At 32.8% G+C, this 16479-nt stretch overlaps 2 protein-coding genes across 2 annotated transcripts; both read right to left on the bottom strand.

Annotated features, from left to right (window-relative positions):
* Nucleotides 1–603: 603 nt before the first annotated feature.
* LOC135841401 (uncharacterized) lies at nucleotides 604–1680 on the bottom strand. The gene is made up of 3 exons (XM_065358341.1): nucleotides 1507–1680; nucleotides 1158–1410; nucleotides 604–1080 (listed from the first exon to the last, which is right to left on the bottom strand). Exons 1-3 carry the CDS (start codon nucleotides 1561–1563, stop codon nucleotides 917–919), a joined length of 474 nt encoding a protein of 157 aa, XP_065214413.1. The 5' UTR covers nucleotides 1564–1680; the 3' UTR covers nucleotides 604–916.
* A 1880-nt stretch (nucleotides 1681–3560) lies between these two features.
* On the bottom strand, nucleotides 3561–14600 carry LOC135841399 (hexosaminidase D-like). The gene is made up of 7 exons (XM_065358339.1): nucleotides 14454–14600; nucleotides 10328–10473; nucleotides 9584–9661; nucleotides 9276–9466; nucleotides 8895–9190; nucleotides 5230–5439; nucleotides 3561–5031 (listed from the first exon to the last, which is right to left on the bottom strand). The coding sequence occupies exons 1-7, from the start codon at nucleotides 14468–14470 to the stop codon at nucleotides 4242–4244; spliced, it is 1728 nt and encodes a 575-aa protein (XP_065214411.1). The 5' UTR covers nucleotides 14471–14600; the 3' UTR covers nucleotides 3561–4241.
* Nucleotides 14601–16479: the final 1879 nt, after the last annotated feature.

Here is a 16479-nt window from a genome sequence, read left to right as displayed (position 1 = left end):
TCAATAAAAAAAAATTGGCCAAAAAAACATTTGTCTTTTTTGTTTTTTTTTTTTACTCGACATAGCGATTTTTTCAGAGATAATGGGTTATTCATGGTCGATTTTGTGTTATCAACCATTATTTACCTGGTTTAAATCAAAATATTTGTTCAAAAACATTTTTAAATCAAAAAAAAAAAATGGCCAATTTTTCGCTTCAAAAAGGACATGTAATTCGAAATATTTGAGCGCTTACCACTAACACACAGCTTCCTCTAGACTGATGGTGCATAGCACTTCATATATGTAGTTAGATAGTGGGAAAATAAGATAAAATCGTCACCATGTTCAAATATGCACATTTCTAAGCTTCACAAGCACTCAAACTTTCAAACAGTTTTTTCTCAAAATACAACTTTCACACATATGTCCACTTTCACACATATGTTCTTTTTGCTATGACGTCTTCAATTCATACCTTCATTTTGAGTTCCGACGATAGATCATTCATCTTACATGATCATAATGTTCAAAACCTGTTTGATACAAACTTCAAATGCTAAAGTTGATTTTCAGATTTTTGTCAAATTTAACCATGTAAAAAAAAATTATTTCAAACAAGAATCAAAAGATAGTATACTTTTAATAGACCATTTTTATATTGAAACCAAGTTTAGGAAAGTTTAGAACACAATTTTTATACTAAAAATAGAATTCAAATTGAAAATATTACCAAAGTATTATGAAAAAATAGAACAAATAAACAATATTGATACCTAGATACAAATAATTTAATACCGACGAATTAAACACACACCTGCTCAGTAAAACTAAGGAATTGAAACTTAATTTTAAAACAGAATTAAAAATTACACATTTAAGTAACTTCATTAGCCACAATTCGCGAAAATATTAAGAAATCATTTATGATATAAACCTAGCAGTTCTTAACAAAAGATAACACATAATGCAGAATTTGTTGGATCTTCATGATATAATCATCAAATTCGGTTCTATCGAAGAAAAAGAAACCAGTAAGAATGAAAATTTGGGCAGCACCGTACATAAGAATCACTTTGACCACACATTCAACAAAGTGACCTAAAAAAAAAAAACAACATCAAAATAACAAATCAAAAAATCAGATTATCAAGAATGAATATCATTCTTCTCCTTACGTTTATTCGTCAGGATATCAAGTAATGTTGTTATATCGTCATCATCATCTTGTTTCTTCTTTTCAGCCTGACAATCATCTATATTATTTTCCTTTTTCGTGTTCTCTTCGTTATTTTCAGTAGACGCTTGATTCTTTTCGCACTTCATATTGGTTATCTCATTTTCCAGGCTTTTCACTTGATTTTCGAGGGATGCCATCCTTCTGCGCATTTCATCGAACATATGCAATACCTCTCTATTCATTGACGTTTCCTGCAGAGAAAATCGAAAGTTCTTGTTACTAAACCAGAAATCTGCACACTTGGGTAACTAATGAAGCAGATACAAAAAAATTTGGATATGACTTACCGGATCGTCCCATTCATCCATAGCATTTCCAATATCTGAATTACTGATCCAAGCCATCGTGAATAATTTAATATATTAATCTACGGAAAATTCAAAAAATTTATATCACGCAACTATCGTTTCTCAGAAACAAGTGTTTCGAGTTTTGTTTTCATAATAATTATCATCATTCATGACGCAGATAAAAAAGCATGGTTGCCAAAGAAGGAAACGAAAAAGAGGCAACGGCAACGATTCAGACTTTCGGTTGCATTCCAGTTCCACTAGACTTCCACCAATCATATGCATCTATTTATTCTTTAAAAGGAAAAGGAAAACACCTCGATCGAAATTCATGTGGATTTCGATGATCCAGACAAACTACGTGACCGAAATACCAATAACCTGGGTAGATCTAGGTAGTAGGTACCATCTAATCAACCATAGTTCAAACCAGGGATGTCTAGCCAATGGGATTGGCTAAAGCTAACGGCTAAAGCTAAAAAAATTTAGGGCTTTGGCTAAGCTAACGGCTATTGGCTAATGTCTCTTCATTGGCTGGCTATTGGCTGGCTATTAGCTGGCTAATTTTTATAATTTTTCAAAAATCGAGTGACCCCTCTAAATACTCCTCTAAATGAGCACATTCCCATTGTAGATATTGTTTCTAGTTTTAGGAAATAATTATTGTTTCACAAACGTGAATCACAATTATTCGCATTCACGCATTATTTGATTATTTTCTTAAACTGATTTCTCATTCATTTTCTAGAAAAACAACGATCATTGAAAAAAATTAAGAAAAAAAACTGGAACCGCCAATGTCAAACTACTTTTTTGGTCTTTTGCTTTTGATTTTATTACGAAATTTAAAATTTTATTTTTTAAAACATTTTTACCCACAGGAAACTCATTTACTCACCTATTTTTTTCAATTTTAGCCAATCATTTTTAGCCAAAATCAATTGGCTAAAGCTGGCTAATGGCTAAATTTTTTGTTGATTGGCTGGCTAATGGCTAATGGCTAAACGTCAAAAATTCAATAAGCTAACGGCTAATGGCTAATGGCTATTGGCTAGCTAGACATCCCTGGTTCAAACGTGTGGGTTGAATTCTGTTTTCTTATACCTATTTATCGCATTCGCATGTGCGTGTATTATTATCATATTACATGTTATTTCACGTTGCCAACTTTCTTTGGGATTCCGATTCCTCCGTAATTTATTATTTATATGTAGAAGTTTTATAATAATTTAAATTTATTCGTTTTTTTCATTTTCGGTTTTTGGTATCGTGAAAAAGAAGAAATATTTTTTACTTACTTTTCCATCTCGGTGATTTTGAATACTTGTCCGTACCTTTTTAACGAGCTGAGGGTTCTTCAAAGCTAAAAACAATCCAATCACTTGCGAAAAGAATGCCTTATTAGCTATTACATATTTATTGTTACCTAATAAATATTTAAAAATTTAAAGGAGTGATGAGTTAAGTATTTTTCCAAAATCGATTGATTAAAGTGTTCTTTATTCTGGTTTTAAAACACACATTATGTTGCCTGTTGGTTAAAACATTCTGATCTTTTCAACATTAAATATGTTTTACTCACGTTTTGTAACTTTTTTGATCAAGTAGGTACCTTACTTTTTAGTCATTTTTTCAATTTTTTTTTCTTTTCGTTTACGAAAGTTACTTTTTTTCTAAGAAATTGAGTACGAAATTCGGAAATAAGAAAAAAAATTTACAGTTGGATTTGGAAAAATGATAAAATTCAAAATTCAATTCAGATACCTCAAAACATTTCATGAAGTTCTGAGGAATTGAAAATTAAGCCCTCTCATTACAAGTCGAGTTCTAATCTTGAAACCGAATTCCGAATAAAAATAAGTCATTTGAGATTGATGGAAAAATTTTAGTACGAGTTTTTATCTCAAACCGAATTAGTAGATCATTGAAATAAATATAAAATATAGGCTAATTAAATATTTCTCCTTTCTTTTCTCATTTTGAAGGGGCATAGGTTTCATTATGGTTTCAAGGTAAATATAAATCTAGAACACAAACATTTTTTTGATAAATTTAGTGTCTATAGATAAATTTATTAAAAACTTCTGTAAAAAAATTGAAAATAGGAAAATTAATTAATAAATTAAGTGATTGGGAAAGGAATAAATTAATGAAGTGAATATAAATAAATACATAAATAGAATAAAATAATAAATTAAGTAATTGCGAGAGGAATAAATTAATGAAATGAATAAAAATAAATAAACAAATAAATAAATAAAAGGGAAATAAATTAATAAAATGAATAGAAATAAATGAATAAATAAATAAACAGGTATTCAATTATACGTCACAGAGGTATAAAAATAAATCAATTGAAATTAAAAATATCAGTCGAAGAAGATTTAAATAAAACTGATCAAAAATAAAATAAATACTGACCCTTGTCGCTATACTCGAATAAATAAATAAGAACAGTCCAACGCTACAAGGGTATCATAAAAGAAAACAATAAATCTAAAATCATCAACAGGAACATTCATAAGGACGATTTAAATTTATAGGAAGCACCAAGAGTAATGAAAACGATCACACCAATTTTTAATATGACCTGACGGATGAGTTCAAAAATCACAAATGCTCATAATACCTATTTCAATTAATTCGAGTACTTATAGGCTAATCAATAAATAATCTACTACTGGAATGTCATCGTCAAAATACTCAGTCACATTATAACCTCAAATCATCCCTCAAGGATCTCTTCTTTGCCAAACAAAAGTCGTAGCAGTCTTATCCAACACACGCTTCAAAGTCTCCAATTTCCTTGAAAAAGGTTCGACGTACGTTCCGAGCCATTCTTCGACGGTATTAGCATTATAGTAACGAAGCAATTCTTTTTTCAGTATACCGTAAATATTATAAAACGACAAACTGGTTTCTTTGAAGGAATTATCGTGGAAATGTTGAGCGACGATTTTGGTATTCATCATGTTACTTTTCAAATGGTACTCGTCGATCCAGCCACTTTTCTCGTACAAAACATCGTACAAATTGTCAATTTTATCCTGAATTTGAGTCAGATTAGCAATACTGCTTATGAGACGTGCTTCCCGAAAAAAACACTTGTCCACATGGCTCCACGAGTGTAGAATATCGTATACTTTGAATCGAGATACTGGTGCAGCCTTAGCGTTGTTCTTATTAACATTCGGAAGATAGCACTGCAGCAAATCGTTGTATTCTTTTTCAATATCATGGAAGGACGAATGAGACAAAGCTTCGGTTATTTTCAGAGTATTCAGGATCAGAGACGGGATCGAGGCCGGAAGCAGTTCACATAATGATGCGAAGTGATCGTATCTGGACCAACCGGTGCTAATGAAACCGATTATCTTGGTCGATGAGGATTTGGATTTGAGAAACTCCATCCAGGATTTGTGATTCTTGTAACGTGTCTCCATCTTGGGCAACATGGATTTCGCACCGTCGGCTCCTTTGAACGCTCCAGCTACCCAGATTCTGGGGAATATGCTGGTATATCTATAACAGGAGAGAAAATACGAATAAGTATCAAATTTTAAAAATGTAAATAGGTAGTATTTAGTATAGGTAGCTGAGAAACTGTTGGAAAATGTTTTTTTGTTTTAGTCTAATTTACAAAATTTATATGCATTGCATTTTGGTAAACAAACAAAAAAAAAAAAAAAAAAAAAAAAAAAGTAGGTAGATAATACTTACTTGTTCCAGATCATATTACGAATTGGTTCTTCGAGTAGTGCAGTGTAATCCCAAATTACAATATCGACGTAATCCTGTAGTTCTGTGTGTTTTATCATGTCATAGTCTCTAAAACGTAGCATATCGTCCCATATTAGGACCTTGATCTGATTGTTGTAAGTTTTCTTGATAAATGATGCAACCTGTTTCACATGAGTATGGAAAGTATTCCTGTTTAAACAAAAAAATGTACAAAAAACAGATAAGTAAGTGGAAGGTATGGGTAGATATTGGTATAATCAATGCATGAGAGCGATAAGGAAATCCTAACGCTACCACCAAAAACTGCATTTTAATTTTACTTCTATTGATAAATATTACAAAGTACAAGTAATAAAAACCAGCTCGAATGAGTTTGATGGAAAAATAAAATGCGAATAGAGCAAAAATATTGTCAAAATCAATTTTACAAAAAATCTGTAAAATAAAATAAAATTCAATCTGAAATTTCGAGGGAAACATTTAAAAAAATCAAAATCTAATCATATCAACTGGTGGACCAAATTTCACATTTTCTAACTCAACTAGATGAAATTTCAAGAAATTTATATTCTCAAAATTCTGCATGGTAAAGAAGGCTTTGGAATTTCTCTCGACTTGAAATATTTTTCGATTCGATTGATTGATTTTTAACCCTGATCAATTTTTTGACCCGGAAGTTGACTTTTGAAGCTAAAATTTACTTTTCATTCGGAACGTTCTCGATCATAAGGTTTTTGATCGATAATCGCAAATGTATCGATTTTTGTGATTCGATTAATCGATTTTGAATCGATCAATTTTTTGATCCAGAAGTTGAGTTTTCAGGGTAGAATTGATTTTTCATTCGGAAAATTCTCGATCTTAATCTTAAAGGATCGATAATCGCAAATGAGTCGATTTTTGCAATTCGATTAATCGATTTTTGACCACGATCAATTTTTTGATCCGGAAGTTGGAGGTATTGATGGTGAATTTAATTACTCAGTCGGAACATTCTCGATCATATTGAATCGATAATCGAAAATGAATCGATTTTTGCGATTAGATTAATCGATTTTGAAACTCGATCAATTTTTTGATCCAGAAGTTGAATTTTGAAGGTAGAATAATTGTTTTCTCATTCGGAACATTCTCGATCTTGAAGGATCGATAATCGCAAATGAATCGATTTTTGCGATTCGATTAATCGATTTTTGACCACGATCAATTTTTTGATCCGGAAGTTGAGTTTGGATGGTGAATTTGATTACTCAGTCGGAACATTCAACCAATCAATGGAAGAGGGGAGGCCAGAGGGGAGGATCAAAATACGTTGTATTTGAAATTTCAGCTTTGTTAGCTCGAATATAGGTAACATTTTGTTTTTTTTTTCACATTTGTTGACTTAATTTTAATAATTCTGACAAAAACAGTTTTCTTTTGAAATTTTTGATTGGAAAAGTACGATTTTTTCACAATTTTAGCATAATACAAGCTTTTAGGTGAGAAGTTTGATCAACAAAAAAAAAAAAAAGATTTTTCTGTATAATTTTGACAGAAAACTGAATTAATGGCAATTAGGGCGTTTTCCAATCGAGAAAATGTATTCAAGAGATAGAGAATGTTCCGGAACCAAATTTGGCTGCTATGAAAAAAAAAATACAAATACCTACTTGAAAATCGAAAGGAACTTGAAAAAAAAATCCCAAGAGTATATCAAGGAGACTTCAGCCCAAAATGGCTTCTGATGAAAGTTGAAAGTTGAATCGAATAAACATGCCAAAATACAATTGATTGAGAAAAATTTCAGCTGCTGAAGAACATTTTTGATGAATTTTCAAAAATCAAAGGATTATTAAAAATGTGAAAAAATCAAATTTTTACCAAAGTAACCTAAGAATGTTGAAGTTAGGCAACTAAGTATCCTATTTTCGAACCTTCCAAATTGATCAGAAACAGTTTCAACCATAAGGTTTGAGCTGTCCATGAAGGCTCCTGGAGATTTTCAAAAGTTGAAATTTCCACAAAATTTCATTCAGTGAAGTTGGAAAGTTAAAATTTACTTTATAACTTGGGTAATTTCAACGTTTTGAGACGATTGAGGATGGTTTCAAGCCGTTCTGTAGCCTTCAGACAAATTTTGAAAATTCCAGAATTTTTGAAAAGTTCCATAAAAATTGTTCAAATTAATTTTAACAGGTATAAACGTGATTGATGGTATTGTACGCACGAGTAAGTAACCCTTTTAACCAATCGCGCCATTTTTCCGATTTGAAGAATAAATTGATCCTGAACCAGCAGAATCTGATTTTGAAAAATTGACGTGTACACCGCCTTAACTTGTTTTTATTCGTAACCAGGTCAATTTGATTAGTTATTATGGCACTTTTCGAAAATCTGGAATTTCCAAAATATAGCTGGAGGCTCCAGAAAGATTTTAAACCACTGAAATTGGGATACAAAAAAATTTTAGCTCCTTAACTTTATTGAGTAAAATAATTTAAGTACCTAATTTCAAATTTCAAAAATCTGCTGGAGGCTCCAGAATTTCTCAAAATAGTTCGAAATCGTTTCCAATCGATTGTGGGGGTCGAAAATAGGGTACATGCCAAATTTCAACTTTCTACTTGAATTTTGTAACATTTTGATTTTTTCCCATTTTGACTCCATTATTGATTTTCAAAAATTCGCCAAAAAGCAGGGTTGAGATCCTTTCCGATTGTCGGAGAAATCGAAAAATCAGTCCAGAAATAGTTTGTCTCGGTATGAGGTAATTCAAATCCTAAATTTGGGAACCCATGGAAACTCAAATTTACGAGTAATACCTATTTTAGGATTACCATTTCGTATTATTTTATTCTACGTGACTTTCTAAAATTACTAGAAAAAAATCTTCATTGTATTCATTTTACTTAAACTTGAAAAAATTTTTTTGACATTTTAAATTTAAAAAAAAAAATTAATATGTACCCAACTTACCAAAAATAAATTAAGTTGTGCCAAAAAGAAATACCTACCTAAGTAAGTAGGTTTTTTTAAAAATCGAATATTTAAAAAAATCAACATTGAGCTGGATTAATTTATGCAAAAAATTCCTGATGAAATTACCCATCTACGTCATGATCATGACAAACTACAGCACGAAAATAAAATGAGACTTGATAATTTGTCCTTGACCTTGATCCTACGATAGACCAAGACCCAACAAACAGAATCAATCTCTCAACATCTTCCCCATCCTCTCACCATGATCGAATTAAAAATTTTAATCAAAAATGTCTGATCAAGGTCACCAGCTCACATTTTAATATTCTCAAATGCGAGCACTCAGAACCATACCACGATCATTTTGATGGATGTTCGGAAGGAGTTCCAAACGGAGTCGTCAACTCATACACCCTCAGACACGAATTCAGCTACCTGCAAACGTGCCCAAAAGGTACAACGACCCCCATGGTCCGAACGTCACCTTCACCCAAACAAGTTAGGTTAGGTTGAACGAATCCTCGAACTATCGCAAACGACTGTCCGATGATTAGTCATTACATCGTTAACGTTTCACTTATGTACCGATACGCTACAAACTTTACCTACGAGAAGTAAACTTTTACATATAGGTAAGCAAAGAAACAACTCAATCAACTGGTTTCAATTATTCAACTTACCAATTAGATCTGTATTGTTTCGCACATAACGAGCACACGTTGATGGTGGTGACTTCGTCGCACCCTATGTGAATTTTTCTACTGTGTGGATGCATCATCTTGATCTGGTGGATCATTTCTTTGATTACTGCCATCGTACGAACATTCGAAGGACAAATCACACGAGGATCGTGGTAATCTTCTCGCAGAAAGCTGAAATCTGGCAGCTTTAAAATATGCTCCATGTGGGCGAACGTTTGAATCAATGGGATAACTTCGATGCCTTGTTCGTAGCAGTATCTCACGAATCGTTCAACCTGTTGAATTCGAGAAGGATAAATAACCTTATAGGTACCTAGATCGTTACTTTGAATGATTTTCGCTACTTGTACTCGTACTTACATCCAGTGCAGAATACGGTGTTTTCGATGTGACATTTTCAAGTATACCCGAGTAAGGAAACATATCTTCGTATTCGATTAATAAACCATTCACTCCTGTACGTATCAACTTAGGTATGAGATCGATTAAATAAGACATCTTAGGCGGAGCTCCTTTCAAATCCAAATGCACTACTCGTAAAATTTCATCTTCTACGAAACGAGAAAAAAAAGGATCACGTTTCAATTTACTAGTCCTATTTAGTCGTCTCATCGATCGATGAAATCAGTCTAGATAGGTATGGTAATGATAGGTAAATTCTAGCTTACTTTCAGTCGGATCATCTGGATAAACTTTATTCGAAGTTCGTTGCTCTACAGCCGACCGTTTTGAATAAAGGAAGTAACCTATTAAAATAAAAATTACGCAGAGTAAAAATCTCCGATATCGACGATTAAATAAACGATCACACAGTCTGTAAAAGATATCGAAGCAAGAAAACCGATCTGCCATGATCTTCACCGTTTATACGAAACACTTCTCGAAATACTTCCACTTTTGTACATAAATTAACTAAATTACGAACGGTAATAAATCAGGGTTAATAAAAATACACGAGGAAGATTTGACATTCGTCCAACGATTAATAGAAAAAAATTAACGAGATCGCGTAATTTGTTCAACTACATCGTACACCATCGTGTCGCAGACAATTTGGCAACTAACCATCAAGAGACTGATTAACGAATGAGTCGAATCTACGCTCAATTTACATAGGTACCGGTGATATCTTTGCATTTTTCTTTTATCTATCTGCGAACAATTGGCGATAAAATAAGCCCAAGGAAATTGGAAGGGGAAATGAAAATAAACATAGCCGTTTAATCTGGTTAATGATCTTTCAGGTACCTACATCCATTGAAGAAAAAAAGCTCAACTGCGTAGTTACGTATTGGTGAATAGTCCTATCTTTCACGATGAAACGTGAATTTTTGCAAATAATGGAAATGCAACGATCTTCTACGACGTAAAAATATTTATCTGCGTATTGAAAAAATCCAAGATGAACTTACCTGCGATTAGTATCACTGCTGAAATTATCATCAATAACGTCAACCACTTTCCTATTTTTACCAGTTTCATCTTATCAATTTTTAACACGTTTACTTTCATTCGCGATGCTCTCAGTCTCAGAATCGTACTGTGCAGGAAAAATAACCTGTGAAAGGTGAAGGCAGAATATTGGGTACTCGCATTGGCGTTTTATTTTCCTTTTTCGAAATTATTTTAAATTAAATATGTGACATTGAATAAGTGATTATAACTATAGGTACCTATAAAGTGTACGAAAATGCCTGATATAAGCTTGTATAAGACTTCAATAATCGATACCTACACATTTTGCTTACTAATCATTTACAGTAGGTACCTATTTTATACGTTCCTCTGTATACTGACTCTAGGATTTATGAATATTTAACTAAGTACTTGAGAGAGTACCTTTTTAATATTTTTTATCGTTTATGACCAGTCATTTGCTCCTTTCAAAGTGAACCTACTATAGTAATAATGCTCCACTGAAATCGTTTTTAAAAGAAGAAGTACGAAGGAGGGGGTGGAATACCTGAAAATGCTCACTAATGGAATGAAACTTTGTTCATTTTACTTGAACACGAAGAGTTGATTTTCACCTTGTACGTACCAAGTGGGCAATTATTTGGGTTTTCTGGAATTTTCCTGTATAGTTACCTATACCTAATTACCTCGAGGGAAGTATCCGAACCGATGGATAAATAGGCACTAAAGTCCATTTTTCGATTTTTTATGAATTTTTGGAAAATCAGAGGGCTATAAAGAAAGTCATAAAAATCAAAACTTTACCTAATGGAGCTAGAAAGCTGAAATTTGGTATGTACCCTTCTTTGGTCCTTCAAAATCGATTGGGAATGATATGGGGTCGTTTTGAGCAATTCTGGAGCCTCCAGTAAAAAATATTTAAAAATTACAACTTTATAAAGATACACTTAATCCAAATAGAAAGCTGAAATTTGGCAGGTAGCATACTTTAAACTTCTCCGTTTGAGCTGAGATGGTTTCGAATTTTTCTAGTCGAGCCTCCAGAAATATTCTAGAAATTTCAGTTCTCCAAAAAAATGACACTGTTCAAATAAAGTTCGGCGTCTACGAAACGAACTGAAATATTCTGAAAATAGGACACCAGCGTGTTTTGGACAGATTTTTTTTTTTTAGAAAATTAGAATTTTTATAATTTTACTGGAGGCTCCAGGATGACTTGAAACAGTCTCCACTCGATTTGTCTAGTTGAAAATACAGTAAAATGCCAAGTTTAAAGTTGACATTTTGTTTGGACGGAATTAAATGTAGAAATTGGGATTTTCAAAATTTTGCTGGAGGCTCCAGAACGACTGGAAACTGCTTTCAGTCCATCTGAATGGTGGTTAAAATTGATTGAATATTGAATTTCACGTTTCCATGTTGGTTAGGTGCGATATTTGGAGAGATTAAGATTTATAAAATCTTGCTGGAGCCTCCAGAATGACTGGAAACTATTTCCAGTCAATCAGTAAGGTTGAAAATATGAAACAATCCAAATTTAAATTTTCTATCTTATTGGTTTGGCTTTGGTTCGATATTTTGAAGAGATTGAGATTTCCAAAATTTTGCTGGAGGCTCCAGAGTGACTCGGAATTGCATGCAGTCGATCTGTGTGTTTGAAAATATGATAAAAGTCCCAAATTCAATTTTCCATCTTGGTTTGGGTCGATATTTTGTAGAGATTGAGATTTCCAATATTTGCTGGAGCCTCCAGAATGACTCGAAACTGCTTACAGTCGATCTGTATGGCTCAATATTTAAAGAAATTTTGAATTTCATCTTTCCATTTTGGTTGGGTGTGATATCTGTAGAAATTGTGATTTTCAGAATTTCGCTGGAGGCTCCAGAACGACTGGAAACTGCTTTCAGCCCGTCTGAATGGTGGTTAAAATTAATTAAATATTGAATTTCACGTTTCCATGTTGGTTAGGTGCGATATTTGGAGAGATTAGGATTTATAAAATCTTGCTGGAGCCTCCAGAATGACTGGAAACTATTTCCAGTCGATCAGTAAGGTTGAAAATATGAAACAATCCAAATTTAAATTTTCTATCTTATTGGTTTGGCTTTGGTTCGATATTTTGAAAAGATTGAGATTTCCAAAATTTTGCTGGAGGCTCCAGAGTGACTCGGAATTGCATGCAGTCGATCTGTGTGTTTGAAAATATGATAAAAGTCCCAAATTCAATTTTCCATCTTGGTTTGGTTCGATATTTTGTAGAGATTGAGATTTCCAAAATTTGCTGGAGCCTCCAGAATGACGCGAAACTGCTTGCACTCGATCTGTATGAGTCAAAATTTAAAGAAATTTCAACTTTCATCTTTCCAGTTTGGTTGGATACGATATTTGTAGAAATTGTGATTTTCAGAATTTCGCTGGAGGCTCCAGAAGGACTGGAAGTTGCATCCAGTCAGTCTGTGATCTATGTGGTTGATAATATCACAAAATACCAAATTTTAACTTTCCATTTTATGTAGTTCAGTTCAATATTTTTGTAGAGATTGAAATTTTCAAAATTTTGCTGGAGGCTCCAGAACGACTCGAAACTGCCTCCAGTTGATCTGTGTAGTAGAAAATACGGTAAAATCCAAGTTTTAATGTTGCATTTTGTTTGGGTGCTACATTTGTAGAAATTGTGATTTTCAAAGTTTTGCTGGAGGCTCCAGAATGCCTGGATGTTGCCTCCAGTCCGTGTGTGATCTATGTGGTTGAAAATACCACCAAATACCAAACTTTAACTTTCTATTTAGTTGAGTCTGATACCGATTTTGTAGAAATTGAAATTTCTGAAATTTTGCTGTTGGCTCCAGATCAACTCGAAACTGCCTCCAGGCGGTCTGTGTAGTAGAAAATACTGTAAAATGCCAAGTTTCAGTGTTCTATTTTGTTTGGGTGTTATATATTTGTGGAAATTGTGGTTTTCAAAATTTTGCTGGAGGCTCCAGAACGACTAGAAACTGCCCCCAGTCGATCTGTGTAGCTCAAAATATGATACATTTCCTAATTTCAACTTCCCATCTTGGTTAGGTGCAATATTCGTGGAAATTGCGAGTTTCGAGAATTCGCTGGAGGCTCCAGAACTCCTCAGGGTAAAATTTTAATTTTTTCACTTTTTGGCTCTCTCATTTTCAAAAATTTACCTGAAATCGAAAGATGAACTTAAGCAACAAGAATGTTTGATAGAAAGGTACCTATTTTGCAAACTCATTAATTGATCTAGCTTTGTTTGGACCTGATTTGCCAGTTCGAATAATTCACATTATTGTCAATATAGATTCTAATATATTGGTAACTTTTGAAAAAATAAAATAAATTCTGTCAAAAAATATTTTTGATCAACCAAAACAAAAAAAACATCTTATTGTTAGACTCTACCGAATGCAATTTGAAAATCCTAAAAAAAAACTAGAAATTTTCTCGATGCTAAAGAATGATCTACGAATGATTGATTTTGAACTGAAAGATTGAAATGATGAAGCACATAATTTTTGCACTAATTCGTTTCTTTCGGGGAAAAAAATCCATAAAAAAGTTTGAAATTTTTCATATAGGTCTGAACATAAGTATGTTTTGAATTTTTAGAATGTTTAAAATTTGATCTAAAATCCAAATTATGAACTTCAGCATCTAAAATATTTAATATACTATCAGCTCAAGTCGTTACCTCTAATGATAAAAAAAAATTGACACACATTAAAAACTTCTTAAACTGAGAGAAGAAGTTTTTTTGAAAAAAAAATGGAACTTGAAAGCGTCATCATAGAGCAGCTATTAAGAAAAATCATTCAAAAGATTTTCTGTCAGTTTAATTTTCAAAAATTTATAAAAAAATAATAGCTAAAAAAATGTTTAAATCGAAATAGTAATGTCTTATTTTTTGTCATTTGATCAGCATTTATTTTCAATACTTATCATAAATAGGCTTTATATACCAAGTGTAAATTTGTTAGATAAAAAAAAAAAAATAGAAAAATCTGATTAAAAAATTTCAATTTCCTTCAAATGAAAAATTATTTAAGTATGCAGAGGGTTAGTTCGATTAAAAAATGAAACGCAATCCGTTACAAAATAGATAAAAAGACCTTTTTTTGATCAGCATATCTTCGAGTGAAAATTATACATCCTAACAAAACCTACTCCAGCGGCGAACTATGAATTCAAGTGGAACTTCTTTTTTAATTTTAAATCGCATTATTACAGCTTTTAATTCTCAAACAGCACCAAATACTCGAACGTATCTACGATGGAATTAACACGATCACCTTCTAACGATCTCACGACACTCGAGGTGATTTTTGACTGAAATGTTTATTATAATACGATGACCCTTATGCAGAGTAAAGCATTACAGAAAGTTTATTTATAACAGTGTTGCCAATTCAATTCTATGCGTATAATTTTTTCATCGCTTTAATCACGTATAATTAAAACGATGAATACATCTGCACATCTGCCAACAGATTTTAATTTAGACGTACATTCAACTAAATTTAATCGTAACAAAAAATGAAATTTTTTAATAATAATAAAAAAAAAAAAATCATGCACTCAATGTAATCAAAAACTTGTCCCAAAATTTGAACCACACAAGTTAGATAGGTACCTACTTTAATAAAATAAACACCCTTTCTAGATAAAAATCATTGGAGAAAAAGTGCCATCACATTTCTGATTTTAACTTATTCGAGATCAAACCCCAAAATGATCAATACTCGTCTGCAAATTTTCATCATTTCGGAACACAAACATGTAGTTTATCATTTCGCAGCAGGCACCGTTAATTTATTCAACGTTTCGTAAAATACGTTAATTACAAGATTACACCCATCACAACACCGGGGCAGAAAAGTTGAAAAATGAAAGTACGTCTGACTTGATTAGCTATCTTGTTTGAAAACACGGCGGCATTCTCGAGCAGCAGCATAGATAACCCACTACTAAAATTCGAATTCGACTCGAAGTTTGTTGGATATCGCCCAATTATATTTCCACTTGGATGAAATATACCTACACAAAAGGTGGAGTTGGATCAAAACGAATTGCTGTTGCATTGCTTTAAAAGAGTAAAATGAGTTGGTACCTATTTCAAGAAAAAAAAAAAAAATTCATACTTACCTACCAGAGGTGAAAACGGTTACGCTACCCGCTTACCGGTATCTGGTTAAAATACCGGCTAAACCCGCTAGTGGTTGTATCGGGTTGATTCGGATATAGATAGTAGCGTATAGCGAGTACAACCCGAAAGTTTTCGCACTTGGTCTGCGCACGCACCCCAAAATTTGATAATGCGTAAGTGGGAGGAGTTACGCTTCGACACCTGTCGTTCGTGACGTTTGACATGATTGATGACAATGATGATGTCATGCCGGTACACCAGCTACGCATTCAATGCGCTACTAGTTATATCCTGAACCGGTGCGACATTTTTTCAATTCGCTACCCGCTACTACCGAGTAGCGAGAATTTACGATACGGATACGATAGTTACCCGCTGTCAGCGAGTACCGTTTTCAGCTCTATTACCTACCTTTAATTTTTACACGTAAGATGTTCTTTAGTTTGAAGATATTCATTCAGAAATTTAAAGACGGTAAAATAAATTACTACCAACGATTGTTAAAATTATGACGAAGGTTTGAAAGCCCTTCTAACCCTAATTAGGGATTGTTCCCCTGAAATTTTGTTTATTTAGCTCAAAAAATTGTAACACGAGGAAAATAATTATTTTGAAAAATTCTTCCTGCGCCTTATTTTCGATGAATATGCAACTCATACTACATCACAAGAATGGTGAAATGGGTCAGTGGATTTTGATCTTTTTTTTTTGTTCTTCAAAAATATGTACCGAATCTTTGGAAAAGTTTTTGGATTTGAATCGGTGAAAAATATTTTGAAAATAGATTCAGCCTACTTAAATCGATAGAAAAAGGGTCACAAAGACGGTAAAAGAATAGCTGACAAGGGAACCTCTTGAGGTGTCACACTCCGATTTGAACGGGACCACGATTTTTGGAAAGAGCATAGTCTAATACCCCCAAAACCAAATTTTCAGCTGCCCAAGTTCATTTTTCGATTTTTGGCAAATTTTTGAAAATTCAAAATTGACTG

The sequence above is a fragment of the Planococcus citri genome, chromosome 3, assembly GCF_950023065.1.
Source record: "Planococcus citri chromosome 3, ihPlaCitr1.1, whole genome shotgun sequence".
In the NCBI taxonomy this organism is placed as follows: domain Eukaryota; kingdom Metazoa; phylum Arthropoda; class Insecta; order Hemiptera; family Pseudococcidae; genus Planococcus; species Planococcus citri.
Note: the sequence above shows the minus strand (reverse complement) of the source record. Positions and strands in the feature narration are given on the sequence as shown.